Consider the following 23,526-nt stretch of genomic DNA (forward strand, 5'->3'; position numbering starts at 1 on the left):
GTGTGTGTGTGTGTGTGTGTGTGTGTGTGTGTGTGTGTGAGAGTGTGAGTGTGAGTGAGCACCATTCAAGCTTGAAGCTTATCTTGGAGATAAATTGAAAATGAATGGAAGCACCCTTTGCAAAAAGCTCTTTCACTTGAGCTTTCAGCCACATTAACCTGCAGTTATAATGCTGTAAAGACGAAACTCTCTTTACGTCTCAAAAGTCATGTTACAGAGCAACATGTGTTCTTTGTTCTTACAGAAAACTTCCCCCATTAAAAAGTACACACTTAAGTGGAAACACTGAATAACATCAGACTATGGCGTCATTTTAAGTTATCTACAGGTATTATTGCTATCGAGAGGGATTTCACAGAGAGAGCTTACCTGTGTGTCTGTCTCTGGCTGATGTGACACTGGGAGAGACGAAGCCAATTCGACACAGGTCATGCTGATGCAATGCATTGTGGGATGAACTAACATTTTCATTTCTCTCTTCCTCTTCTTCTCTCACTCTCTCATAATAGCACCTTCTGCTTGGCAACGGCCATACGACAAATGTGGTCAGGTTTGCAGTGAACAATCACTGCGCAACATCAAGTCTCCATGACAACCACTCCTTATCTCATTTGCATCTTCTGCTTGCATTATCTACTGATACCAAATATGGTCACCTTGTTATTACCCCGCCTCTCTCTGAATACCCTTTTTATAACTTCCTCTTTCACTCCATTTTCAAAAAGGTGTGTATTCACATTGTGTATAATGTATGTGTGTGCAGCCTTACAGCCTGTGAGTGTGTGCAAGAGGAAGTCCCTGTGACATTAGAGCAGTTTTGAGCCTGAGAGATAAGCAGACAAACAGCTCTGTAAATCAGGAAGTGGGGTGTCGTAAAGGCTGCAGTTGAGACTTTGAAAATAAAGGGAACTTGTAGTATGTTATCACAATCCCCACAGTGGCGACATCGTCAGAGGATTTCACTTACCCCCTCAGCTCTTCTTCATTGAAGTTTGTACAGGAATCTCGCCCCCACCTCTTCCTCCCCCAAGGTCTGTGTCTATCAAACTATCACTGGAATGTTGAACCAGGCCCCTGGAGCCCGCACGCACACACACACACACACACACACACACACACACACACACACACACACACACACACACACACACACACACACACACACACACACACACACACACACACACACACACACACACACACACACACACACACACACACACACACAGCAACACTCAGCAGCACTCAGCACCTGTCCGCAGCTGCCAGCACAGAGAAAGAGACACAGTCAATCACAATGGACAGCATAGCAAAGGGGAAAGAGCAGCGAAGAGCTGGAGACAGACAACAAGCGTTCTGTCAGCAGAAAAACATACAGAGCAGGTTGCACATTATCTGCAACACATCACATCATTTCCTAATGTAATATATCATTATTAAATTATTATGGCATTTTGGCATATTTCCCATAAATGAATAAGGTCTAGACAAGTTACAGCCTCTGTATCATGCCAGTGTCCTATCACACAATACAAATACACAAATCCAGACAGGAGGTTTTCAGGGCAAAGATGTAGTTGATAATTTGACAATTTCATAAATCAATATTTTGGTGCAACCAAAATTAAAAGAGGTTAAATTGTTTTTTCCAGACTATTTGGTGATCTTTCAATTACATTACACATTTGGTAGACATCTTTGTGGCTTGTACCATAAAGTGATCTCTTTTTGTACAATGAAGCAGTGTTTCCCTCTACGCAGTCCTAATATAAATCTGAGACGTAGCCATATGATTAAAAATATCTAAAGAAATAGCGGATACTTAAACCCCTTCAGGTCTCACAAAATCCTTGAGTAAAAACAAGAGAACATAGTGTGTTGTTTGTTTACAGTAATTATACTATCACTAAAGTTTACCTTTTAATGTTTTGTGATGTTAAAATGGTAAACATCACAGAATCCTTAATGTTATTCATGTTACTTTTACCTTTACGCAGAAAACAAGAGATGCAATCTCCCATCTCAAGCTTCCCTGAAATATCATCTCACCATCTGACACTTTAACTTACGCAGGAAGCGTCTGGAACTTCTGAGGAAGCATCAGGGCCCCTGAGGACCAGCCGGCCTCCCCTCCTCTGACTGCAGGGCTGCTGGGACTCGGAGGATTGGAAGTCAATGAAACCAGGACTAATTTAGCCTCCACTGCTCCATGAGCTGCCAGGAATCAGAGTGAGACTCCTTCCCTTTTTAGGTCTCCCTGGACGCTGCAGTCGGCAAGTGGCACCAATGCATTCCTAGCTATGCTAAGGAGCTGGAAAGAGGTGACAGTTAAGAATCGTTATTAGGAAGCGTCATTTTAATCATCATCTTGGTCTAAATGTCATTACCATGCACTATAGTAACTATTTAAATATTTCAACAAAGCACCTAACAATTGAAATTACTCCCACTGGGAGTTTATCAAGTTTGCCTCTTTGGAAACACACATATTTACAGCACTTTCAGTAGATATGTGGACAGCTTAGTCTTGTAACGGATTTAGACGCGACTATCCATTGTCCACTGTTACAACAGCTCGCCATAAAATCACACCAGTAATTAGGTGTGAAGAGAGGACTAATCAGAGAGTCTATACTTACACGACCCAATCATCCAGGCCCTGAAACAATGTCATGTAATCTTCAATATCCTCGGCTGCACTGTAACCAGATGCTGCCGGTCGAGAAGGGTTTCTTCCCCCCATTGATCTGGCTGATTCTCATTTGACAGAGAACGAGGGAGAGCAGACACTTATTTTACATTTTAGAGATACACAGTATATAAGTTTTACAAAGATTTTCTTACTTACACTGACTAAATATAAACAGGCAGTGCTTTTGCTTGAAGACAGACAGATCAAAACAGCAAATTAAAGTATGAAAAGTTGAAATGTGCCACTTTTTAAAAACTATGAAAATTAAAGATCAAAAAAGAGACAGCGCTGCAACTGTGTGAATTCATGAAAAAGATCTACACATCACAGTTATTACCACTGGCAGCCCATGTGTTTAAAATAAATGGATTAGATGAGGATTATTCATTGAGTGTCGACTCATTCGCATCCCTATGTTTTTCTGCTTGTGATAGAACTATACATGTATAATAGAATTCAGTGATCACATAAGCCATGGTTTGGAATACACAACAGGATTATCTATGCTGAAGTGCTTAAGTCTCATCTTCGCCTCCCACCTCCAATAGGGAGCAGACAAATAACATGGCTGCAGTTTTGCTGCAAGTGTGTGCAGTGAAAGCGGCAAAGGCGGATTCAAACTGACATAATCCCATTAGTCTGTTCAGGGTCCCTGTCCGACCACCCTGCATAATGAGATAAAGGCTATTAGGGCAAATCCATAAGTAACTGGGTTTCATACAGAGAATTATTAATTCCTTTTGTGTCACTTACCAGTATTAATTCAATTAACCTACACTCACAGGAATTGAATATCACAATTTATAAGGAATCTTTGTGTTTTATTAGGTCATTTTAGGCTGTAAATTATCAATTATCAACAAGTTTGTTGAGACTTATTTATCCTGCCTCTTCCATACTCCTTACATATAGTGCAATTTCCTTGCAGCTCCTTGGAAATCGTTATACCATCTAACTGTCATCATGAATTCATACAGGAACTCTTTTTCTTATCTTACATATGTAAGAATAATCTCTGTATATGATTATTATAAATATAAACATGTCTAGCCAAGAGGCTATAAGCGACAGGTAGCATCAATAAAACAAAAATTACAGCCCTCTGATGCTGTTCGAGTAGTACCTGTCTTTTGTTGGATAACAGCCAATCACCCAATGGTAAAAAAGTTAATAAATAATAAATAACAAATCAGGAACTAGAAGAGGTTGTTCCCAGCATGTGTAGCCCAGTTTCAATCTGCACTGCTAAACATTTATCATTTTAATAGTTAATGTGGTCAAATACCTACAGTATTGATCACATACCAGTCACGTATCTGTTGGCACAAAAGATATGTATAGAGAATTATTGAGGAATGGTAAATAGCAGGTATAAACTACAGTCCATGCAATTTAGTAGTAATTCCAGCATGTATTGCTTCGTATAGGGTTAAAGAAATAACAATTACACAATCAAACAATTAAAGGTTCACAGTTTTTGCTTACTGTAATCATCTCTCCGGTTAATGCTGGCAAAGCCATACCTCCCTGAAGCATTTCAAGTGATGGAGGACAAAATTCATTCATTCAGTGCAAAGCTATGAGCCTATCCTTAAACACAAACAAATTTCCAGACAGTCTCATATAATAGTATCAGTAATGAATAATGACACTGCCCAGTATAAGGTAACATGTCTCACTAGACTGAGGCTAAGTACAAAAAAAGGGTTCAGTCCATATCAAAAACGTTTTCTATACAGTACAAGACCCTCCACTTAGTGTCCTAGCAACCGGTGAACTCAACATGGCACCAATTGTAACTCTAAAACTAGCTAAGCTGAGCGCCAGACATAATTATATCTCTCCTCAGCCAATCACGTAAGGCCCTGAGCCATAAATAACAGACTGCTCCCCTACAGAGCACCAGTCTGTGCCGAAAAGTAAACAAACGCTTTCTCCAGTAGCGGCTCTTGCTCACTACTGGATTTGTCTTGCTTAGAGGAAGACAAACAGAGGGGGAGAGAGGCAGAGGCCTATAGGTTTACAGAGAGCAAGAGCAAGACAGATAGAGCGAGTTGAGAGAAAAAGAAAAACAAACGTAGCCTGTGATTACCGAGTCATAATGAAGGCTGTTGAATGGGACTGCGGCTATGAGCTATGTCATTAAAGACAGTGCAGAGCAGCTGGAAAACCTACAGGTTTCTATTTGAAACACTGGCATGCTGGAAGACAAGGACACATAGCGCTGGATTCAAAATGTCCTTTCAAATAGCTTCTTCAAAGTCATTACAACATTTCATAAATATTATGCTCAGAGCCACGGTTATAGACGCATTGGACTTCACTTTCCAACCTTATTAACCACTGCATCTTTTTTTCCAGACAGCTACCACGGGTTTCTGTGAAACAGCTCAGTCTCTGGGGCCTTATATTTAGATTTTACGACCAATATTGAATTCTAACCCAAGATATTTTCACCAGGGTGATTTAAGATGCCACCATGATAGGGCAACAAGCGGCTGCAATTACGATCAGATCACATCACATCACATCACATGGCTGGGAGAGGACACTGGTACATTTGTTCCCTCTGGGTGATGAGAGATGGGACGGGGGATGTGTCTGCACATAAACATTGCTAACGTAATACAAAGTAAGAGGACACTTGTTTTACTAAGGGGATTTGAGTGTATCTAACCTCTTAATGTCATATCGTGACAAATTCTGATAGTGTGTTTTTGTTCTTTTCACACGCTGCAAGGATTTTCAAAATAGCCCATTGTAAAATAATCTAATAATTAGATTTTATCAACATGAATGTCAGCTGCATCAACAAATCATTTCTTGCCACATATTTTCTTAGATATGTAAAGATGACTTACAGAACTACCTTGAGACATCTTTGGCATGTATCACATAATGAAAGCAGATGTGCCCCACATTTCTACTTTTGGTTTGTTTAGCACATCTCATACAGAGAGTTGACATTTTCCAGACATCAGAATGATGTATCCAGTCAGTCATGATCTTATCCTTGTTGGTGACGTATAAAGCTTACATACGTACACATGTTAACTAGGATAAGGTCTGTATGCTTTAGTTAGGTTATCTGTTGCTACCATGAAGGTAGAGGAAGTTTTTGGAAAGCAGTGACTACATGTCACTTTTTAGATGCCAGCCATGAAAAGGGTTAGACATTGTATCAAGCAAAGTACTTGTCTTGAAAGTGTTAATAACAGACTACAGTTATTTTGTTTTATTTTCTTGTGTAATCATATGGTTGTGATTATACACAGGATGTTTTGGCTCCAATAACTGCTAAAGCTAAAAATATATAAACCTTATATTAAATTAATGGAAAGAAAATCAACTTAGATCTCAGAGATAGTACCTTACTATCTTAAAAACAGGAATAGAAAAATCCTGAAGGACAAAATTCTGACCCCTCTCTCGGCTCCCAGGATGTTTTCTTCAAGCCTCCCTATTGGGATTCTGGTAGCCTACATTCCCTGCTTCAAGGTCGACAGCAGTGGCAAATTAAATTACTTGTCCTGTTTTGTGGTGTTGGCGCCGGGTCAACAGCGACTTGGCTAAAATGATGAGTGCGGGATTCTGAAGCGAGCTGCATTTGTCCTGGCCCTCTGGTGTCATGTTTGCAAAAGCAAGTAGCCGCAATGAAAAGAGCTGAAATCAAAAGCAGTGTATTAAATTCTGCCTCTGTAATCACTTGCAAAAAAAATCAATTACCTCTGCTTTCAAATGCACCACTTTATACTGTTGTCCTTTTGGCTTACCTTGCTGCTGGAGGATGTCATGTGCTTGCACATGGAGTGAAGCCTGAGTGCACTGGGCCTAATTTTGTTAAACTCAGACTACAGAACACGCCACCTGCTGTGCATCCTTGATATCACATGGCAAAAAATCGAAACTTTTTTTTAATGTTGTTACTGTGTTTGAAAAATGTACTTTTAGTGAAGCCAACAACAGTGATATCACCGTTCTGATGCTGATCTGCCCTGTTGACAGACAACATGTTAGTCGTCTCTACAGCAGCATGTGGGGTTTATCTCCCTGTTGCTGAGGGGGTTGTTATCAGCAGACAAACAGCTTACACACCACACTGTGGAATGGGAGGAACTTTGAGTATTCAATGTGGGGTCGAAATTCGGCACAAGCAAACAAGCAACTTGATATCATGCTTCACTTATCGTTTGTGTGCCACAGTCAACAAGGATTATGGTGACACACACCACATTATCAAATACAATATATTTTTTATGTTATTGCTGTAGGATAAAGACATTTTTTAATTTGCCCATGAGATATAATTTGCTCTGTTAGATGCACAACAATTGCTGAATGTACAAAGTGGCTGGTCCATACACCCTCCATAGAAACACTACAATTATTTCTGAGCAAATTATTTCTAAGCACACACAGATTGTACCTGTAGCACTTTCTGTGTAAAAACCACGGTTCACATGAAACCATCCTCCATATCAATATCAATATCAGGGAGGATGTTATCTGAGAAACCAAATGTACAGAATTTGTTGATCTGATCTCATCTGATATGCACTCAATCCTATAAGTCATTTTCTATAATGTATCATTGTTACATGAACCATGACTCGGCTGAGGCTTCATGAATAAGAGAGCAACGTGAAGACTGTGGAGCAGAGGGTTTAATGGCCTTCTACAAGGACTACTTTAACAAAGACATAACAGGCATCCTGGTGAAAATTGTTGTAGAGGTCTTCGAGGTGCTTAGTGAAACACTGATAATCAAAATAATCTACAAATAGTGCCTATCTATCTGCCCTTAAGTTACACCCTGACCTCCTTAAAATATAAAGATTTTTTGTATTTTTTGTTCATTCTACTCATCACTAATCACTTTACTGCACATTTATTCAGTAAATTAATTAATGTTGTACTTGTTGTGTGCAATATTTTATCAATGTATATCTATCAGTGTCCATAACACATTATTAAGACAATCTTAAGCACTTCACTGTTATCGGCAGGCAGGGATGCTACAAATTTGACCAGCAGAGGTCAGTGAAACAATCATTTTCTGCTTTCTACTCACTGAGCACAGCAGTGGGATTATTAAATTCTAGACAGCAACAGAACAGCACCAGACAGACGCACAATGACTCATTCTTTCCTCTTAATACTGCACCAGTGATACATATGTTCTCTATCTATCTATCTAATCTAATATATTGCATAATAATACATAAACAAACAAGAACATACAGCTATAACATCTAAAAATGTGTTTTATTTCCCTGTGTTATGACTGTGTTTAATGTGCAGTACTTTTGTAGTTTTTACATTTCAGTGAATACAACAATGCTGTCCCGGGAGGATATCAATGTAGAGGCTGATAATTAAAGTTATTAATTGTGTTAATATAGCTTGTTAACATTCATTTGAACAAACTTAATTTGTTTGTGTGTAAATAAACTGTCTTTTTTCAGCATGGGGATATATGATCATCACACAATACAAAAATTAGGTGCAGAAATAAGGTTTAAGTTCAAAACACATGTTGGACAAACGTGAGTAACTTGTTGCCCATCTATGTGTATTTTAGCCACATTGACAGGTTGTGTTAAACAAGAAGCATTTCACCGTGTATCAGCTGGACACACACTGTTAGACCACATCAATAGGCCTCTCCCAAGAACCTATTGTTGCTTTATGTTGAAAGACCAGATGAATATTTAACAGGAGGAGTGAAAGTGGTAGGCATCAGATCGCTGAGAAAATAACACTCTCCCCATCATGTGACCCGACTATTCATGTGACCCGACTATCCACAGTCTGAAGGCAGAAAGGATTGCTTCTTTTTCTTTTTCTCGTTTCTAATGTTGGGCTTTGAAATCAGCTTTGAAGAAGAGAGGACCTGTGTGCAGTGACATACGCTCTGTTTGCAGGTCTGATGGGGCCATCTGGCGAGTTGGGTGTCTGTGAGAAAGATGGAGACGGGTTGGAAAAGCATGGGGCCCGCAGCACCACGGACAGAGAACAGAGGCTCATCCAGGTGATCAGGGTGATGCAGATGGAAATCAGAAAGCTGGAGATGGAGAACATGGGGCTGAGGAGGAGAGCAGGAGCTAATCTCCGAAAGAATGCAACAGTTCCCATCATTTTAACCAAGTGCAGAGGTAAACTTATCTACTATTACTATTGTGTGCTATGCAGCTTGAGTTGAGCCTGGTAATGAATAATAGCACTGTAATAATTAATTCTGAAGTGTTACTTGAGTTATTACTTTGAAGTGTAGATTGACCCCTAAATTTTGGCTCAGGTGTCTGTCTCTCGAAATTCAAACATTTTCATTAGACTAAGTGCTGGGAGGCATGACTAAGACACACCTACCTTGACCCCCAAATACACACACGATATATCAACTAGCTTGACCGTTGCATTGGTTGTCTTTCTAGAAGCGACAACTCCAGGAGCAGTAAACAAACTTGTGCGACAAAAATGTCATATGAGGTAGAGGCTTCTCGCCTCCACAGTTTCCTGACAAGATGACCACGGTTGTCCCAAGCAGTTTGATTTGCCAACACAGGTGGATGTCTTAGCCAGCGGTTCAAACAGTGTGTGTGTGTGTGTGTGTGTGTGTGTGTGTGTGTGTGTGTGTGTGTGTGTGTGTGTGTGTGTGTGTGTGTGTCTGAGACAGCCAAAGGGCAGGGGAGGATGGGGGACATCTTTGAACGGAAGATGATGTGGTAGTTTCGGGGTTCAGTTTAAGCATGGATTTGAAAATTAGTGCAGCTTTCCAGATCCCCACTCACAATCAGTCGCTGGTGGCGGTGGGGCCGCCCACCTTCACAGTGGTGGGGCTGTCATGATGTAGAGAAATCCCAAATGGTTCACTCTTCGTAGGCATTGGCCTTGCCAGGTCCAAGACAGTTTCAGACACTGGTTGGCGTTTTAAGCCATGTTTAACCCACAAATGTAGTTTTGTGTGTGTGTGTGTGTGTGTGTGTGTGTGTGTGTGTGTGGTAATAAATATAACATTAAAACCAGCATAGGATAGTTCACCCAAAAATTCACTCATTATCTACTCACCACTGTGCTGAGGAAGGGGTGAGTGAAGTGAAGTAACTGGGCGACCACTTCCAACATAAAATGCCTCCATACTGCTCCTGCGGTGTCACCCAAGTGTCAGTAAGCCCCAACATCCAAATTCAACTTGAAACAAGGTCATTTACACCATGTTTTCAGCCTAAATGTCCGCTGTGATCCTCGCAGCTATTGCCACGTGACCCTTGGGCGAGAGCATAGAGGCGTGAGCTTGTGCGGTGTGTAAGCACAAACGTGAGCGTGGCTCCGGGTTGAGAGTCGAATTTGTATGTCGGGGCTTATGGACACTTGGATGACACCAGAGGAGCAGGATGGAGGCAGTTTCCTTATGTTATTTTTTTTTTAGGAAGGAAGTCACCAGTTACTTCAATTGTTTTGCACTTGGCTGCATAACTGTTTACCCCTGAAACTCCATCAGCACAGTGGTGAGTAGATAATGAGTGAATTTTCATTTTTTTGATTAAAGAGTTCACTATCGCTTTAATCTTCTTGTAGAATTTGCAATTAGTATTTTTGAAATATTAATATTAAATGAAGACTCACCTATTTGTTGTCGTAGATGTCTTTATTCTCGTTTTGTCTCCCTGTCATCCAGAGAGCGTGGTCATGACAGTGAGGAGATACCCGGTCTTCCAGCCTCTGGCCAGTCACTGCACTGTGCAGCTGGGGAAGCCGAAGAACAAGAAGTGAACTGGAAAACAGCAACGAAGACAATTAGCATGAACTGAACACATTTAAACAGTGAATATCTTTAGAATCATTAACTAACTGAATGGGGGTCGTGTATACTTCATGGAAGAGGTGGGCTAACTAGCTTGAATTAGTGGTGCCTGGGGGTTATTAAGCTAAAGAGAGCTAAAGACGGGATAAGCTAATGTAAAGTTTAGTCATTGAATAAAGTCATTTTGCTCACTTTGTCAGTATAACGTTGAACCAGGTGTTTCTTCATTACTATGTTATTAAGTTGCTGAGTACTTACAAAGTTGTTTTGTGGAAATGTGAACGACATCACCCGTTATCTCCATCAACCTGTGGAGTGTGTGTGTGCACCTGTCCGCGAAGCAGACGCAACTCTCGCGAGATTTCGGCGTTGCGCAGTGGAGACCAGCCGTCCGCCATCATTACTGCTCCCAGGCTAACGTTAGCCAAAACACCCACCGGGAAGAGGGCGAAGCGAGCGAGTGACAACAACAACAACCCAGCAGCGGACTCTCTGACACGACCCGCTGCCCAGAGGGGAGGTCACCGGGTTCCCCTGCCGCTTCCCTGGCACAGGAAGCGATCACCAGCAGCTGCCTTTCATGTAGTCTTCAAATCGCCACAAACGAAAAGTCGTTCGAAGTAACCATGTCCAACCTCATAGGCGGCACCAAGAAGGACACCAAGATGAGGATACGAGCCTTTCCTGTGAGTATTCCACCGGCCAAATGTGGGACCCGAGCACCGGGGGCTGACAGGGTTTTCATGCTAGCAGTAGCATCTGCGCGCTAGTTAGCTGGTGAATCGAGATAAAAACATGTCACTGTCGAATGAAATCTGCTACTAGCTTAACAGATAACCGGGAGCATATGAGCCATGTTATTTATGCGATTCATTTGACCCGTGTGAGGTTATCGTTTAGTCGTCGTCTGACGTGAGCTAATGTTAGCGTTTGTAGGAAAACTTCTCCAGTTGGAGACGAGCAGACCAGTAGCTAGCTGGGTAGCAGGCCTGGGTGTTAGCGTACTTGACGTTAGCCAAGTTTCAGTCGATGTGCAAGTATCATTACAGCGATGATAGCCGTGATCTGTGTTGGTGATCTGTGTTTTATTACAGCGGGGGGTTGACTCCAGCTGTTATAGATGGCAAATGACACAACGGCTTGTTAGCTACAGAGCTAACGCACCTTCAGCCTAACTCGAGACCATAGTAAACATGCCCAGGGTAACTCGAGAAGTTGATGTACATGCCATTCCCAGGACCAAGATAACACAGTACCACCTCCATCTGCAGATTATTGGGCTGATTTACAATTGCTCATGCCAGATCAGGAGTGTGGGGATATTGGGCAATCTTAATCTCCTAGCCCTCGCAACACCCTTCAGAGACAAATGTGTTTTCCCATGCTGGGTGTCAGTTCAACAGTTAAGTGTTAATCCTCTCTCAAATGTTGGGCTTGCATGCCAGGGCAATAACAGCCACCTAAACAATAATCAAGGTCTGTTTCACTGCAATAAGAAAATTTTATTCTAGGACGAATATGATTTAATCCCATCCCACCTCTTTTATTTGGTCATACCTACTGAGACAAGCTCAATTCAAAACTTACTTTTCACAAGGGATGCACCCAGATAACTTTCTATACAAGTATTTACTTGTACTGATAGTGGAGCTTTTGTATCCCAGAATTTAATCTATAAATTCCACAATGCATGAGGTATACACACTGGCATTTTCACAGAAATCCACCCACATGGTTACAAAAATATTCATTCTCACTCTTACTTTTAAACCTCAAAATAAAATTGAAGGTAGTGGAAGGTTACCTGTGATTAGAAGTGTTTCATTTACAGTCAGATATTTGAGCACATCAAAGTTAGTAAATAAATTGGATACACTTCACGACTACTGTCATTCTTTCTGTGCTCTGTCCATCTTAACAGGTAGAATTTGAAAGAAATCTTAATACCCAGGGACCAAATGTCTCATGTCATTGACTTTAACTGCATTTAATCCATCATCATAGACTCAGCTAAGTTATTTGTTGCTGGCATTTTACTTACCTGTTGGTGTCACGTCCTTGTCTTTGTAAAGTGTGCTAAATATGATGTCATCTCTCAGAGGCTCAGGTCACATTGATTTCTGTAGTATATTTATAGCCAAACTATCACTATATTGCCAAATTTGCTGTTTTATGCTTGATGCTGACCGCACATTGTTACTTTGCTTTGCCTCAATTTACAGCTGCAGTTACCAAGCCAAAAGCAAAATGTATTGTATCACAACTTAAACAATACCATGTGTGGCTGTATATGACTTCTTCATTGCTATGAGATTGGTTTGTTATTGCTCCATTTTTACCACATAATTGAAAAAAAAAAAAAGGGATTTCAAATAAGAGATATCTTGTTGCAGTTCATATGCCTGAAAATATAAAATAGTGATTTGATAATAGCTTTCTGCTAACCAAGCGTGCAGAGCATGTGCTCCTGCACTGAGATACTTGATCAATTTCTATTACATGCTTGAAAAATGTATCTTGACAGCAGTCAGAGTAATCCAGGTGTCACCGGATGTCTGTATTGAAACAAGTATTTTTGTTCTTGGCAGCCTGGACATCACTGTACTCGTTGACTTATAGCATGTGGAAGTAATGAATAATAAACACACTTTCATCTGTCTGCTCCTTCTTAGATGACGATGGATGAGAAGTATGTGAACAACATCTGGGACCTTCTAAAGAATGCCATCCAGGAGATCCAGAGGAAGAACAACAGTGGGCTAAGCTTCGAAGAGCTGTACAGGAATGCCTACACCATGGTGCTCCACAAACATGGAGAGAAGCTCTACACAGGCCTGAGGGAGGTCGTCACTGAGCACCTCATCAACAAAGTAAATAGATATATTCTTCTCTAATGCTGCTCTTCTTAGGGATAAGTTACAGAACATTAAATAAATGTTATGTAAGAAAAAGAAAAACAACAAGACAATCGTTACCATTGCCATTCATTATTGCTTAAAACAAATAACGCTGTCCATTGAAGGCAAGCAATGCACCTAAAGGATGTTTTATGTTAAGTTTAAACCTCTTTTATCAAGCATTACGTTTACAAGTTGACTGTGAGGAACCTATGGATATCGCATTTACTAACAATTGGGTTCCTCACAATCATCTCATCATTATCCTCCATTGACCTGATGTGTTTGTATTTTCAGGTCCGGGAAGATGTCCTTAACTCTTTAAATAATAACTTTCTGCAAACACTGAATCAGGCCTGGAATGACCATCAAACGGCCATGGTTATGATCAGAGACATCCTCATGTACATGGTGGGTATGCCTCCATCTTTTGTCCTACTGAGCAAATTGTATAGTAGTTATAGATTAGTAACAGTCCTCCCCACCACTATGCAGTGAAAGTTCTTTTTTAATTTCTGTCAAAAAGAACAGATTAGGAGTTAGAGCTTTCCCTCATGGGTTGCGTGGCATTGTAAGTGTAGTGTGGGGCTCATCTCTGTTAAAACATACTTCTGTGCTGTAGAAGAGTAGTCATCATTTTGACCAGCCTTCACCTACATCGTTTTCTGGGCTTTGATTATAAGGTGCTGTTTCATTTGTGGGCCCAACAATGAGCCTCTGTTGTTGAAGGTATTTGTTTAGTTGAAAAACTGGCAGGACTAGTTGATTTCCTTTAGCCCACAACCAGTCCAAAGGGTTTCTGAGGTCATGTGCAAGTGAGTAAGCCTTTGAGATAGAAACTAGTGTAGGTTAAACAATGGCCCAGTAATTGCAGAGACGACACAGCTCCCCTGGGGTTGTTTTGTTTAACGGTCTCCTTTTTCCTGTCCTGCTTTAACCCCGGACAGTTCGGCTTTCTGTTGTTAAACTAGTGCAGACTCGCAACCTGCAGCTGTTGTTACCAGGCTGCTGACCGCTAGTGAACAGCTAGACAGATGCAGCCAGTGGGACTTTGTTTTTCTCAAAGTTGCCCCTCTTCAGACTCAGGAGGCATTTATTTATTTGTCTAGTAGAGGTGTGGTCATTCATAGAATTTGATGTGCTAATCATTAATTTATTAGGGCAGGGAGCCCTGTGTACCTGATGTATTTCTTATACATTAATTTAACTCGGTTATTACTGTACTTAGGAAAAACTGAGAGGAATCAGAAAGCCAAACCCCATAAGCTTAAAAAAATTCAAATTTCAAAAGATGTGAAAGTTTGTTGTTTTAGTAATAACCAGTTGTAACTTGGCTGGGGCTAATATTTGTCATTCTGGACTAATGTTTGTAATATCAATTCTTGTCACTGAGTGGTTTGGTAAATATTTTATAACCCATGCTCAAATCAATATTTATGACATCTTAAAGGGGTGCACGTCATAGCCTTATGTTTTCTTGGAATAATTCCAACATTCTATAATGGTCTTATAAAAGCTTTGCAGCCTGTCAGCAGGATATTAGTGTATAATAAAAGCTTTTCTGATAGTTTGCACTGCATAAAATAATACTATTTACAGTGAAAAGAATACAAATAACTTAGATAGTCTTACTTGTGGTTTTCATACTGTCGTCTTAAATCTCTACCTACATACATTTATATGAATGTAATTGAGTCGGATTCAATCAGATGTAGGCCATGGTACGTCTTTCTATGCATACAGTGTCTGATGTCCTTTTCGCACCATTCTCTCATCTCCCAGGACCGAGTCTATGTTCAACAGAACAATGTGGAGAATGTGTACAACCTTGGCCTCATCATATTCAGGGACCAGGTGGTTCGCTACGGCTGCATTCGAGACCACCTGCGACAGACGTTACTGGACATGATCGCACGTGAGAGGAAGGGAGAGGTTGTAGATAGGTACGCAGTTCAAAAGATTTTTTTGTAAAAAAAAGGATTCCTCAGATGTTATTGTAATATATTTAAGTGTTATTTTAATGATTGCTAATATGGAGGTCGTACATTCATTCATTACAGGGGTGCCATCAGAAACGCCTGCCAGATGCTTATGATTCTGGGCTTGGATGGCAGGTCTGTGTATGAGGAGGACTTTGAGGGCCCTTTCTTAGATATGTCAGCTGAATTCTTCCAGGTGAGTCTGTGGTAGGTTTTTGTGACTCCTCTTTGTTTCTATTAAAAGTCTTTGTAATTAAACAACATACTATATCTGCTTTTTCAGATGGAGAGCCAAAAGTTCCTTGCTGAAAACAGTGCCAGTGTCTACATAAAGAAGGTAGAGGCCAGAATCAATGAAGAAATAGAGCGAGTCATGCACTGCTTGGACAAGTCTACAGAAGAGCCCATTGTCAAGGTGGTGGAACGGGAGCTAATTTCTAAACACATGAAGACAATTGTAGAGATGGAGAACTCGGGCCTCGTCCATATGCTCAAGAATGGAAAGACAGACGGTAAAAGCTTTGTTTTGTTCTTTGTTTTTGCCTTTCTCCTGCATTTTCATCTTGTTTCTCATTGCTTTTCCCACTGTATCCCTCTCAGACCTGGCATGCATGTACAAGCTGTTCACTCGTGTGCCAAACGGCCTGAAAACAATGTGTGAGTGTATGAGCTCTTACTTGAGGGAGCAAGGCAAAGCTCTGGTGTCAGAAGAAGGAGAGGGCAAGAACCCTGTCGACTATATACAGGTATGATGATTCAACAGTGAGTCCAAAACATTAACTTTTTATTGTCAGATGACAAAGATCATATCAGTTTTCTGTAATTTTCTCCTCACCAGGGCCTGCTAGACCTGAAGACACGATTTGACCGTTTCCTCCTCGAGTCCTTCAACAATGACAGACTCTTCAAACAAACCATAGCTGGCGACTTCGAGTATTTCCTCAATCTCAATTCTCGCTCTCCAGAGTATCTATCACTCTTCATCGACGATAAGCTCAAGAAAGGAGTCAAAGGGGTATGTGACTTAAAATGATTTCTGTTTACGTCGTTAGGGTTGTGTGTGTCTGGTACGTTGTTCACTTTACCCCCTCCTGTCTTCTTTAACCAGTTAACAGAACAGGAGGTGGAGTCCATCCTTGACAAGGCCATGGTGTTGTTCAGGTTCATGCAGGAGAAGGATGTGTTTGAAAGGTACTATAAGCAGCACCTGGGTCGCAGGCTGCTCAGCAACAAGAGTGTCTCAGACGACTCAGAGAAGAACATGATCTCTAAGCTCAAGGTAAAAGGATGAGAAGCTTTTTGCTGCACTTTATATGCACATCAGTTGTACTGTTCCTCATTATATTGCCCTCTCTCTGCTCATATCGCCCTGTCGAAATACCTGTCGGCAGTTTCAAATGATTGCTCTCTGTCTTTTTCCTCTCGCAGACAGAATGTGGCTGTCAGTTCACCTCAAAACTGGAAGGAATGTTCAGAGACATGAGCATCTCCAACACCACCATGGATGAGTTCAGGCAACACATACAAACCACGTCGGTAAGGCAGTCGGGCACAGTGACAATCTTTCTAAACAGGGCACATGTTAAAAAAACACATTTAACATGACACTACAAAGTAATTGAGTCTTAACTCGTTAGCACAGAATGTTACAGAAAGCAAACTGTAGTTGTTTTGTGTGTAACCTCCATGCTTCTCTCCTTCAGGCATCCTTAAGTGGTGTGGACCTCATAGTTAGAGTCCTCACTACCGGCTACTGGCCCACACAGTCTGCAACCCCAAAATGCACCATCTCCCCTGCTCCTAGACACGCATTTGAAGTCTTTAGAAGGTAATACTCCTTTAAGTACACAAATGTTTAATACTACACACACTGGGGGCTCAATATTATTTGATCCTGTCTTTGTTTTCCAGGTTTTACCTCGCTAAGCACAGTGGCAGGCAGCTTACACTGCAGCACCATATGGGCGGGGCAGACCTCAACGCAACTTTCTACGGAGCTGTTAAAAAGGTAGAAGCAAAATACTGTAGTAATGCTATTGTTTGGTATTATTATTATTATTAATATTTATTGGTCATCATCAAAACTCACCTTCCTTTCCTCTTCAATTGCAGGAGGATGGTTCCGAAGTGGGTGTGGGAGGTGCCCAGGTGACAGGCTCAAACACCCGCAAGCACATACTGCAGGTTTCCACCTTCCAGATGACTATCCTCATGCTCTTCAACAACAGAGAAAAGTGCACTTTCGAGGTGGGGGGGGGGGGCACAGTAAAGCACCTTTATCCGGCTAACATCTCTGTCGTTCTACAGGACAGAGTTTTAAAACAATCCTTGTTTACAACCTTTTCCCTGCTTCTGTCCTCGTCTGTAGGAGATCCAGCAGGAGACTGATATCCCCGAGCGGGAGTTAGTGCGGGCGTTGCAGTCTCTGGCCTGTGGGAAACCCACACAGAGGGTTCTCACCAAGGAGCCAAAGTCCAAGGAGATTGAAAACGGACACGTGTTTACAGTCAATGATCAGTTTACTTCCAAACTGCACAGAGTCAAAATACAGACAGGTATACAGACATATGCTATAGAGAGCTGAAGTCTCAGCTACTGTCCACAACTGTCTGTGGCACAATGTGTTTCTGGTTTGAGGGTTTCATTTCTGGACATCTGAAACCTGATGCTGTGGATTTTTTTCTTTCTTTACTTCTTTGTCGTAAGATTTGGTCATCCTGCCATTTTCACAAATATGAGCATGTGATAATTATATAAGCATTTGATAACTAAAGTTTCAATAGCTTGTGTACAGCATTAAATGCACATTTAGTTCATAGCATAGCTTTAGTTCATAGAATACTTTAGTGTAATATATCAGTGATTCAGACAGATAAGTAAATTCCTCTGTTCATAAATGTTACAGGGACGTTGGAGTAAGATGGAACTGCTACGACTGCTAATATAAAACAGCACATTGAAGGTTTGTCCCCTTTCTCCCTCAAACCTCATCTCATCTCCGTTTTCTACTTTCTCAGTTGCTGCTAAACAAGGAGAATCAGACCCCGAAAGGAAAGAGACACGGCAGAAAGTGGACGATGACAGGAAGCATGAGATAGAGGCAGCCATTGTCCGAATCATGAAGTCCAGGAAGAAGATGCAGCACAATGTCCTGGTGGCGGAGGTAAGTTACGCACATGATCATATGAAGTTGGGTCTGTTAAGCTTTGATTTTCCGTCTTCTCCTGTTTTAAACGTTGCCTTTTTCTTACATGTTGCAACTTTGTGTGTTCAGGTGACTCAACAGCTCCGGGCACGTTTTCTCCCCAGTCCTGTGGTTATCAAGAAGCGTATAGAAGGACTCATAGAAAGAGAATACTTGGCGAGGACGCCAGAGGATCGTAAAGTGTACACCTATGTTGCATAGAAGAGAAACTGTGGATTTGAGGAGAAAGAGACTGGAAGGGGGGGAATGGGATTTGTTTTTCTTTGGACTGTTGTTACGCATGGACTGGAAGTTTTTTTCAAGTTAAGTCTGGGAACCCGATTCTTCGTTCTGTTCAAAAACACAGTAAACATACACAAAATGTTGGCACAGGAAAAATCCGTCAGCTCACCCTAGATGATTTTTAAATCGGGCCCAGTCTTCTCAATCCCTGTGAGTTTTATCAAGGATGGATCCAGCTTCAAGCTTTTCACTGTTTTACCCTTGTAGAGATAAAACTTGCAAAGAATCCCTTGGGAAAATGTGAATGCACCACATTATTTTTTTGTTTCAATACTGTATAAATAAATCAAATATAAAAAACAGCAAATTTGGATTGTTAAAATAAAAAGAATGAGTATTGATGCTCTGTAGTCTCCCTCAGAAAGGCTTTGCTCACCTTCTGCATTTGTCACATTTGAGTCCAAAACAGGGTTTGTAAATTTGTCTCCCAAATAACTCTCAACACGGAAATTTGCTCTTCTCAAAATGATTTATTACATCAAGAAATGTGTTTCAAGCCCGAAATGGCTCTTTGTCAGGATTCAGATATTTTACATGGTGTCGATGACAGTGATTTTTCACATTGCATCTATTAGACTCTGCTTTTAATGTTTCATTGTAATTATTTCATGCCAATTTGTAACAACTTCGTCAGTGCTATAAAGGAGATTGTGCAGCTTGGCTTCCACACACAATTTCAACAAACACCAGTGACACCTGCAGTGTATGCTCCGAGAACGGTGAGTCAGAAATCAAAATCCAGCAAATGCCATTACATCATCTACAGGCTCATTTATTACACGCATGTAACATGTTATTTTCAAGCAATTACTGATCAAATCAATAGTCTATGACTTCCAGTGCTAATACAGAGCAGTTAACAGTTCAAATCAGGTGACACTGAGCCACATGTCTGTAAAGTGAAAAAGCATAATTAGAAAGTACATTGAACTAAACATGATAAAGGTCACATTTTCCAGTATCTGATCTTATTGTTAGTAATAATTTTATGTGATATAGTGCAACAGATGCAGCTGAATTCAGACGACTTGAGGAAGGGTAATTGTGGAGGGGTTCGGGGAACTGTCAGGGAGCTGAAGCTCTGGATCTGGTTGGGACTGAGCAGCTCTGGCCAGAGTCTCCAGCTGAGTCATGAAACTCTGAATGTCGTCAGGAGAACTGTGAGTCCAGGCCAGAGGCAGGTGGGCAGCGATTGGTTTACGATCTGCAACACAAACTATCTGTCAGATGATGATGACCGAATTTACAGAGGGTTCATATATTTATATGTATACATTGGATATTAAGAGTTAAACATATTTCCCTGAAGCTCACCTTGAAAGAGCAGCCCGCTGCATGTTCTGGCTGCAGCTCGAGACAAGGCCAACCATATAACAGTGTCAGCTCCTTGCTCTACATTGCGCAGCCTCTGCCCCATCATCTGGTGGAACTGAGGCAGTGATGTGGAAACAGCTGGAGACAGAGTTTTTAGAAAAATCAGCAGTGAAGCATATATATATATAACAAATAAGAGCTAAGTTTCCACTAGATAGAATAACTGGTCAAAGCTAAATTAAAAGTGGACAGTGCATCTTTGAAAGACTATTCTAAAATTGTGAAAATAAATAGGTAAAATATATTAGTCAAAACTGAATAAAATACCTAGATACATCAATATCAGACAGTAATTCTATAATATGTATAAAAAAAAAGTATATATATAATTGTTTTTTAGATTCTGGTGCTAACTTAATTGTTTATTGTTATAATCAAATTATTGCGTCATAGCAGCTATTTGAATATGGTCATTGTGAAATATATTTTTCAAGCCAATCAAATAATTAATTGTCCATGTAGCAGAGACCAGGTCCTGTTATGTGAGCAACGTTTTACAGTTAAAAATTAAACAAATAAATGGACTTTATAACTAATGAAAAACTATCCGTATCTCAGTTTGCGTCTGAGATCAATTTTTACTAAAAACATTTTTCTTGCATCACTACCAGCAGATTGATTGGATACATCCCAGTGCAAAGCTTGTGATTGTTTTTGTTTACAGAACAACACTTTTTAAAGAACAATAGAAGTAGACAAAGAAAGAGAATAGAAAAAAATTGCAGCAATAAGTGAATGAGTGCAGAAGCATCAGCATGAATGAAAAGCATTGGAGGAGCAATGCATGACATGCACACAGTTTATATACACACCAGTCAGGAAATACGACATTTTTATACTGTGATAATGCCATTCCATAATGATGTAATTTGTACCACATCATGATGAATTATAAGCTGTATATTGTATCTCTAATGTCATTGGTTGCAACAAAAAAAAAAATCTGTAACGCTTATTCTCTTGAGAGTCTCGGGGGTAGCTGGAGCCAATCCCAGCTGACATCGGGGTACACACACAACCTACAGTCAGTTTAGAGTCCTCGATCAACCTAACCCCAATCTGCATGTCTTTGGACTGTGGGAGGAAGCTGGAGAACATGCAAACTCCATACAGCAAGACACCAGCCCAACCGGAATTCGAACTGGAAACTTTTCTACCACTTGATCATAATTCATTTTTAATTTGATCTATATAAGTGTCTGCTTGTGTCTGTAGTCCTGTAAGAAGCAGAGATACCTTGTTCACATGTGTACCTATATTTAAATAGTTTGTACACACAGACAGAGGCAAACACAATACCCTGCTTCCACCTGTGTTGGCAGGACTTAGTGTTAAGTGAGTACCTGGTGTATCCACCCAGCCTGGGTGCATCACAGAGAAGTGAATGGCAGGGTTGGCTTTGGCCCACTGTTGTGTCAGCACCACCTGCTGTCTCTGAAAGGAAACAACACATTCCCATCGCTAATATTATTTCTAGATTGGGTGACATCCGGAGTCACATAATATATTTTTTTAACAGCCTCCTGATCTTGATCACATTTTCCGCTCTGACCTTGTTCTGGGAGTAGACCATGACGCCATCAAAGTATTCCCTCTCTGACTGCAAGTCATCCGCTCGGAGCTTCTGGACCAACATGCCTCCCGAGGACACAGTGATCTAACAGGCAGAGAGGAGAGGCCACAGTGTGCTGAGACAACAGCCCCTTTACAGCAGACAACAGTTTCCTTGTACTGTCCACATGATGCACTTCAACACTCGGCCTGTGTATACTGTAAATGTGTGTAAATGTGTTCACACCACTCTTGGGTCCCGGCTCTTCTGTAGAAGTGGTATGAGGCTCTGGGTGAGGATGTAAACCCCTGGAGAGATGGAGAAAAGCTTTAGCTTTGATTTCATAACATAAACAGATTCCCTACACAGAACCATGATGCATTCTGACCATCAGGATGATGTCTCACCCATAGTGTTGGTGGCAAAGTTCTTCTCCAGTCCCTCAGCGTTTGCCTCTCTCTTGTGCATCATGCAGCCTGCGTTATTTATCTGCCACGACAGAAAGTGACAAGTAAGTCAGAGCAAACAGATCAGTCTAAATCTGGATTAGTTTGGTAAAAAGATTTGTGATGAGGATTGGGGACACGTACCAACACGTTCAACGATAAATACTGCTTCTTGAAGGCCTCTGCAAACGCCCACACTTTGTGTGTCTCTGACATGTCCACAACATGGATGTGTACCTCCTAGAACAACCAATTAACAGTCTGTCTCAAAGAGCATGGGATATATAAAAATATTTTCTGTTTATTTTTAGCCATGTTCTTGACAAACAACCCTCACCGTATTCCCAGACTCATTGACGATGTCCAACCTGGCGTCCTCTGCTTTCTGTTTGTTCCTGCACACCATGTGCACTGTCCCACCTGGAAAGAGAACAAATGGCTTCAATACTGTTCCCTGAAAAATGAAAAAAAGGGTTTTGTGGACTCAAACACTTCGCCCACCCCTCCACCGGCATAGTGGTGAGACTGAATTTTCATTTCTCCGTGAACTATCCCTTTAACTCTCCAGCAGCATGTGTGGGCCTATACCTCTCTTGGCTATTGCCATGGCTGTCGCTCTGCCGATCCCACTGTTGGCTCCGGTGACCATGAAGGACCGTCCCACGACAGACACGTCCAGCTGCTGGGGCTGGAAGTCTTTGGATGCTGCCTCATACCCCTTCCTGAAGGCACACACAGACACAGGAAAACACACAAATCCAAGAGAGGAGTAGTGAAATCACAACTTTGACACATTTTTAGCTGGGGCGATGCGACTGTCATCCTCAAGACTCAATGAAACGGTTGTGTTTCTGTACATAAAGGCCGGTTTGTGTGCCGATGTGTGCCACACAGCGACAAGACATTTGATAATTCCTCTGTTTCGGCAGCCTTTACACTTACAGACTTGACATAAAATACATGTTTGCACACAGTAAACTCTACATTTAGACAATCCAAAGGCTGGACTGGCTCTATGGAGACTAAACAGTGAAACACACAAAGCATCTCCCTGACAAGCATCTCTCTATGTGACTGTTCTCAGCACTGACCTTGTGTAGTGGTGGATTCCGTTCAGAAACCAGATGGTGTTTCTGTACACAGACATGTTATCAGAGTGAACCGGGGGGGGGGGAAGTGCTCAGACTTGACAGTGCTGCTGAGGCACTGTGACAGATCAGTGTCACATGAAGCAGGGAGGCAGGGAGAGGGACCACCTACTGCCCCCTACCGGCCTTGGGTGGTAACAACACCTC

General features: G+C 41.3%; 3 protein-coding genes and 1 long non-coding RNA gene across 7 annotated transcripts in view; 1 reads left to right on the plus strand and 3 right to left on the minus strand.

The window, feature by feature from the left end:
• LOC117778510 (muscleblind-like protein 1) overlaps positions 1–1,097 on the minus strand; it is a 38,421-nt gene extending 37,324 nt beyond the window's left edge. Inside the window, exon 1 of one of the 2 annotated variants that reach the window (XM_034614127.1) lies at positions 968–1,097. The gene's annotated coding sequence lies outside the window, so the exon portion shown is untranslated. Of the gene's footprint in view, positions 1–369; positions 558–967 lie in introns of those variants that run through there. The other variant, XM_034614129.1, reaches the window with a different exon arrangement.
• Positions 1,098–1,196: 99 nt separating this feature from the next.
• LOC117778516 lies at positions 1,197–10,886 on the minus strand. Of its 2 annotated transcripts, none has more exons than XR_004616800.1 (4): positions 10,755–10,886; positions 10,319–10,466; positions 2,070–2,751; positions 1,197–1,262 (listed from the first exon to the last, which is right to left on the minus strand). It is a non-coding gene; the product is annotated as an uncharacterized LOC117778516 (long non-coding RNA). The 2 variants fall into 2 exon arrangements; XR_004616799.1 differs by having other exon boundaries at positions 1,203–1,334.
• LOC117778509 (cullin-3-like) lies at positions 10,807–19,514 on the plus strand. Of its 2 annotated transcripts, none has more exons than XM_034614124.1 (16): positions 10,807–11,182; positions 13,169–13,366; positions 13,691–13,804; positions 15,176–15,336; positions 15,454–15,568; positions 15,656–15,884; positions 15,973–16,118; positions 16,211–16,387; positions 16,481–16,651; positions 16,801–16,908; positions 17,076–17,200; positions 17,284–17,380; positions 17,485–17,619; positions 17,741–17,927; positions 18,390–18,535; positions 18,647–19,514. In XM_034614124.1, exons 1-16 carry the CDS (start codon positions 11,123–11,125, stop codon positions 18,776–18,778), a joined length of 2,301 nt encoding a protein of 766 aa, XP_034470015.1. In that variant the 5' UTR covers positions 10,807–11,122; the 3' UTR covers positions 18,779–19,514. The 2 variants fall into 2 exon arrangements, with proteins under 2 accessions (XP_034470015.1, XP_034470014.1); XM_034614123.1 differs by having other exon boundaries at positions 10,872–11,182; positions 17,482–17,619; positions 18,647–19,469.
• Positions 18,870–23,522, minus strand: LOC117778513 (dehydrogenase/reductase SDR family member 12-like). Its single transcript, XM_034614169.1, has 10 exons — positions 23,323–23,522; positions 22,820–22,953; positions 22,569–22,651; positions 22,376–22,471; positions 22,193–22,274; positions 22,032–22,093; positions 21,786–21,890; positions 21,577–21,667; positions 20,174–20,311; positions 18,870–20,063 (listed from the first exon to the last, which is right to left on the minus strand). The coding sequence occupies exons 1-10, from the start codon at positions 23,376–23,378 to the stop codon at positions 19,879–19,881; spliced, it is 1,032 nt and encodes a 343-aa protein (XP_034470060.1). The 5' UTR covers positions 23,379–23,522; the 3' UTR covers positions 18,870–19,878.
• Positions 23,523–23,526: the final 4 nt, after the last annotated feature.

This window comes from Hippoglossus hippoglossus, chromosome 17 (assembly GCF_009819705.1).
Source record: "Hippoglossus hippoglossus isolate fHipHip1 chromosome 17, fHipHip1.pri, whole genome shotgun sequence".
Lineage (NCBI taxonomy): Eukaryota > Metazoa > Chordata > Actinopteri > Pleuronectiformes > Pleuronectidae > Hippoglossus > Hippoglossus hippoglossus.

Coding starts and splice junctions, on each gene's coding strand:
- LOC117778513 (XM_034614169.1), bottom strand. CDS start 23,378: ATGTCTGTGTACAGAAACACCATCTGGTTTCTGAACGGAATCCACCAC. Junction 22,472..22,568: donor TCAATGAGTCTGGGAATACG/GTGAGGGTTGTT, acceptor TGGTTGTTCTAG/GAGGTACACATCCATGTTGT. Junction 21,668..21,785: donor TGGTCTACTCCCAGAACAAG/GTCAGAGCGGAA, acceptor GTTTCCTTTCAG/AGACAGCAGGTGGTGCTGAC.
- LOC117778509 (XM_034614123.1), top strand. CDS start 11,123: ATGTCCAACCTCATAGGCGGCACCAAGAAGGACACCAAGATGAGGATA. Junction 17,381..17,481: donor TCTACGGAGCTGTTAAAAAG/GTAGAAGCAAAA, acceptor CCTCTTCAATTG/CAGGAGGATGGTTCCGAAGT. Junction 17,620..17,740: donor GAGAAAAGTGCACTTTCGAG/GTGGGGGGGGGG, acceptor CCTCGTCTGTAG/GAGATCCAGCAGGAGACTGA.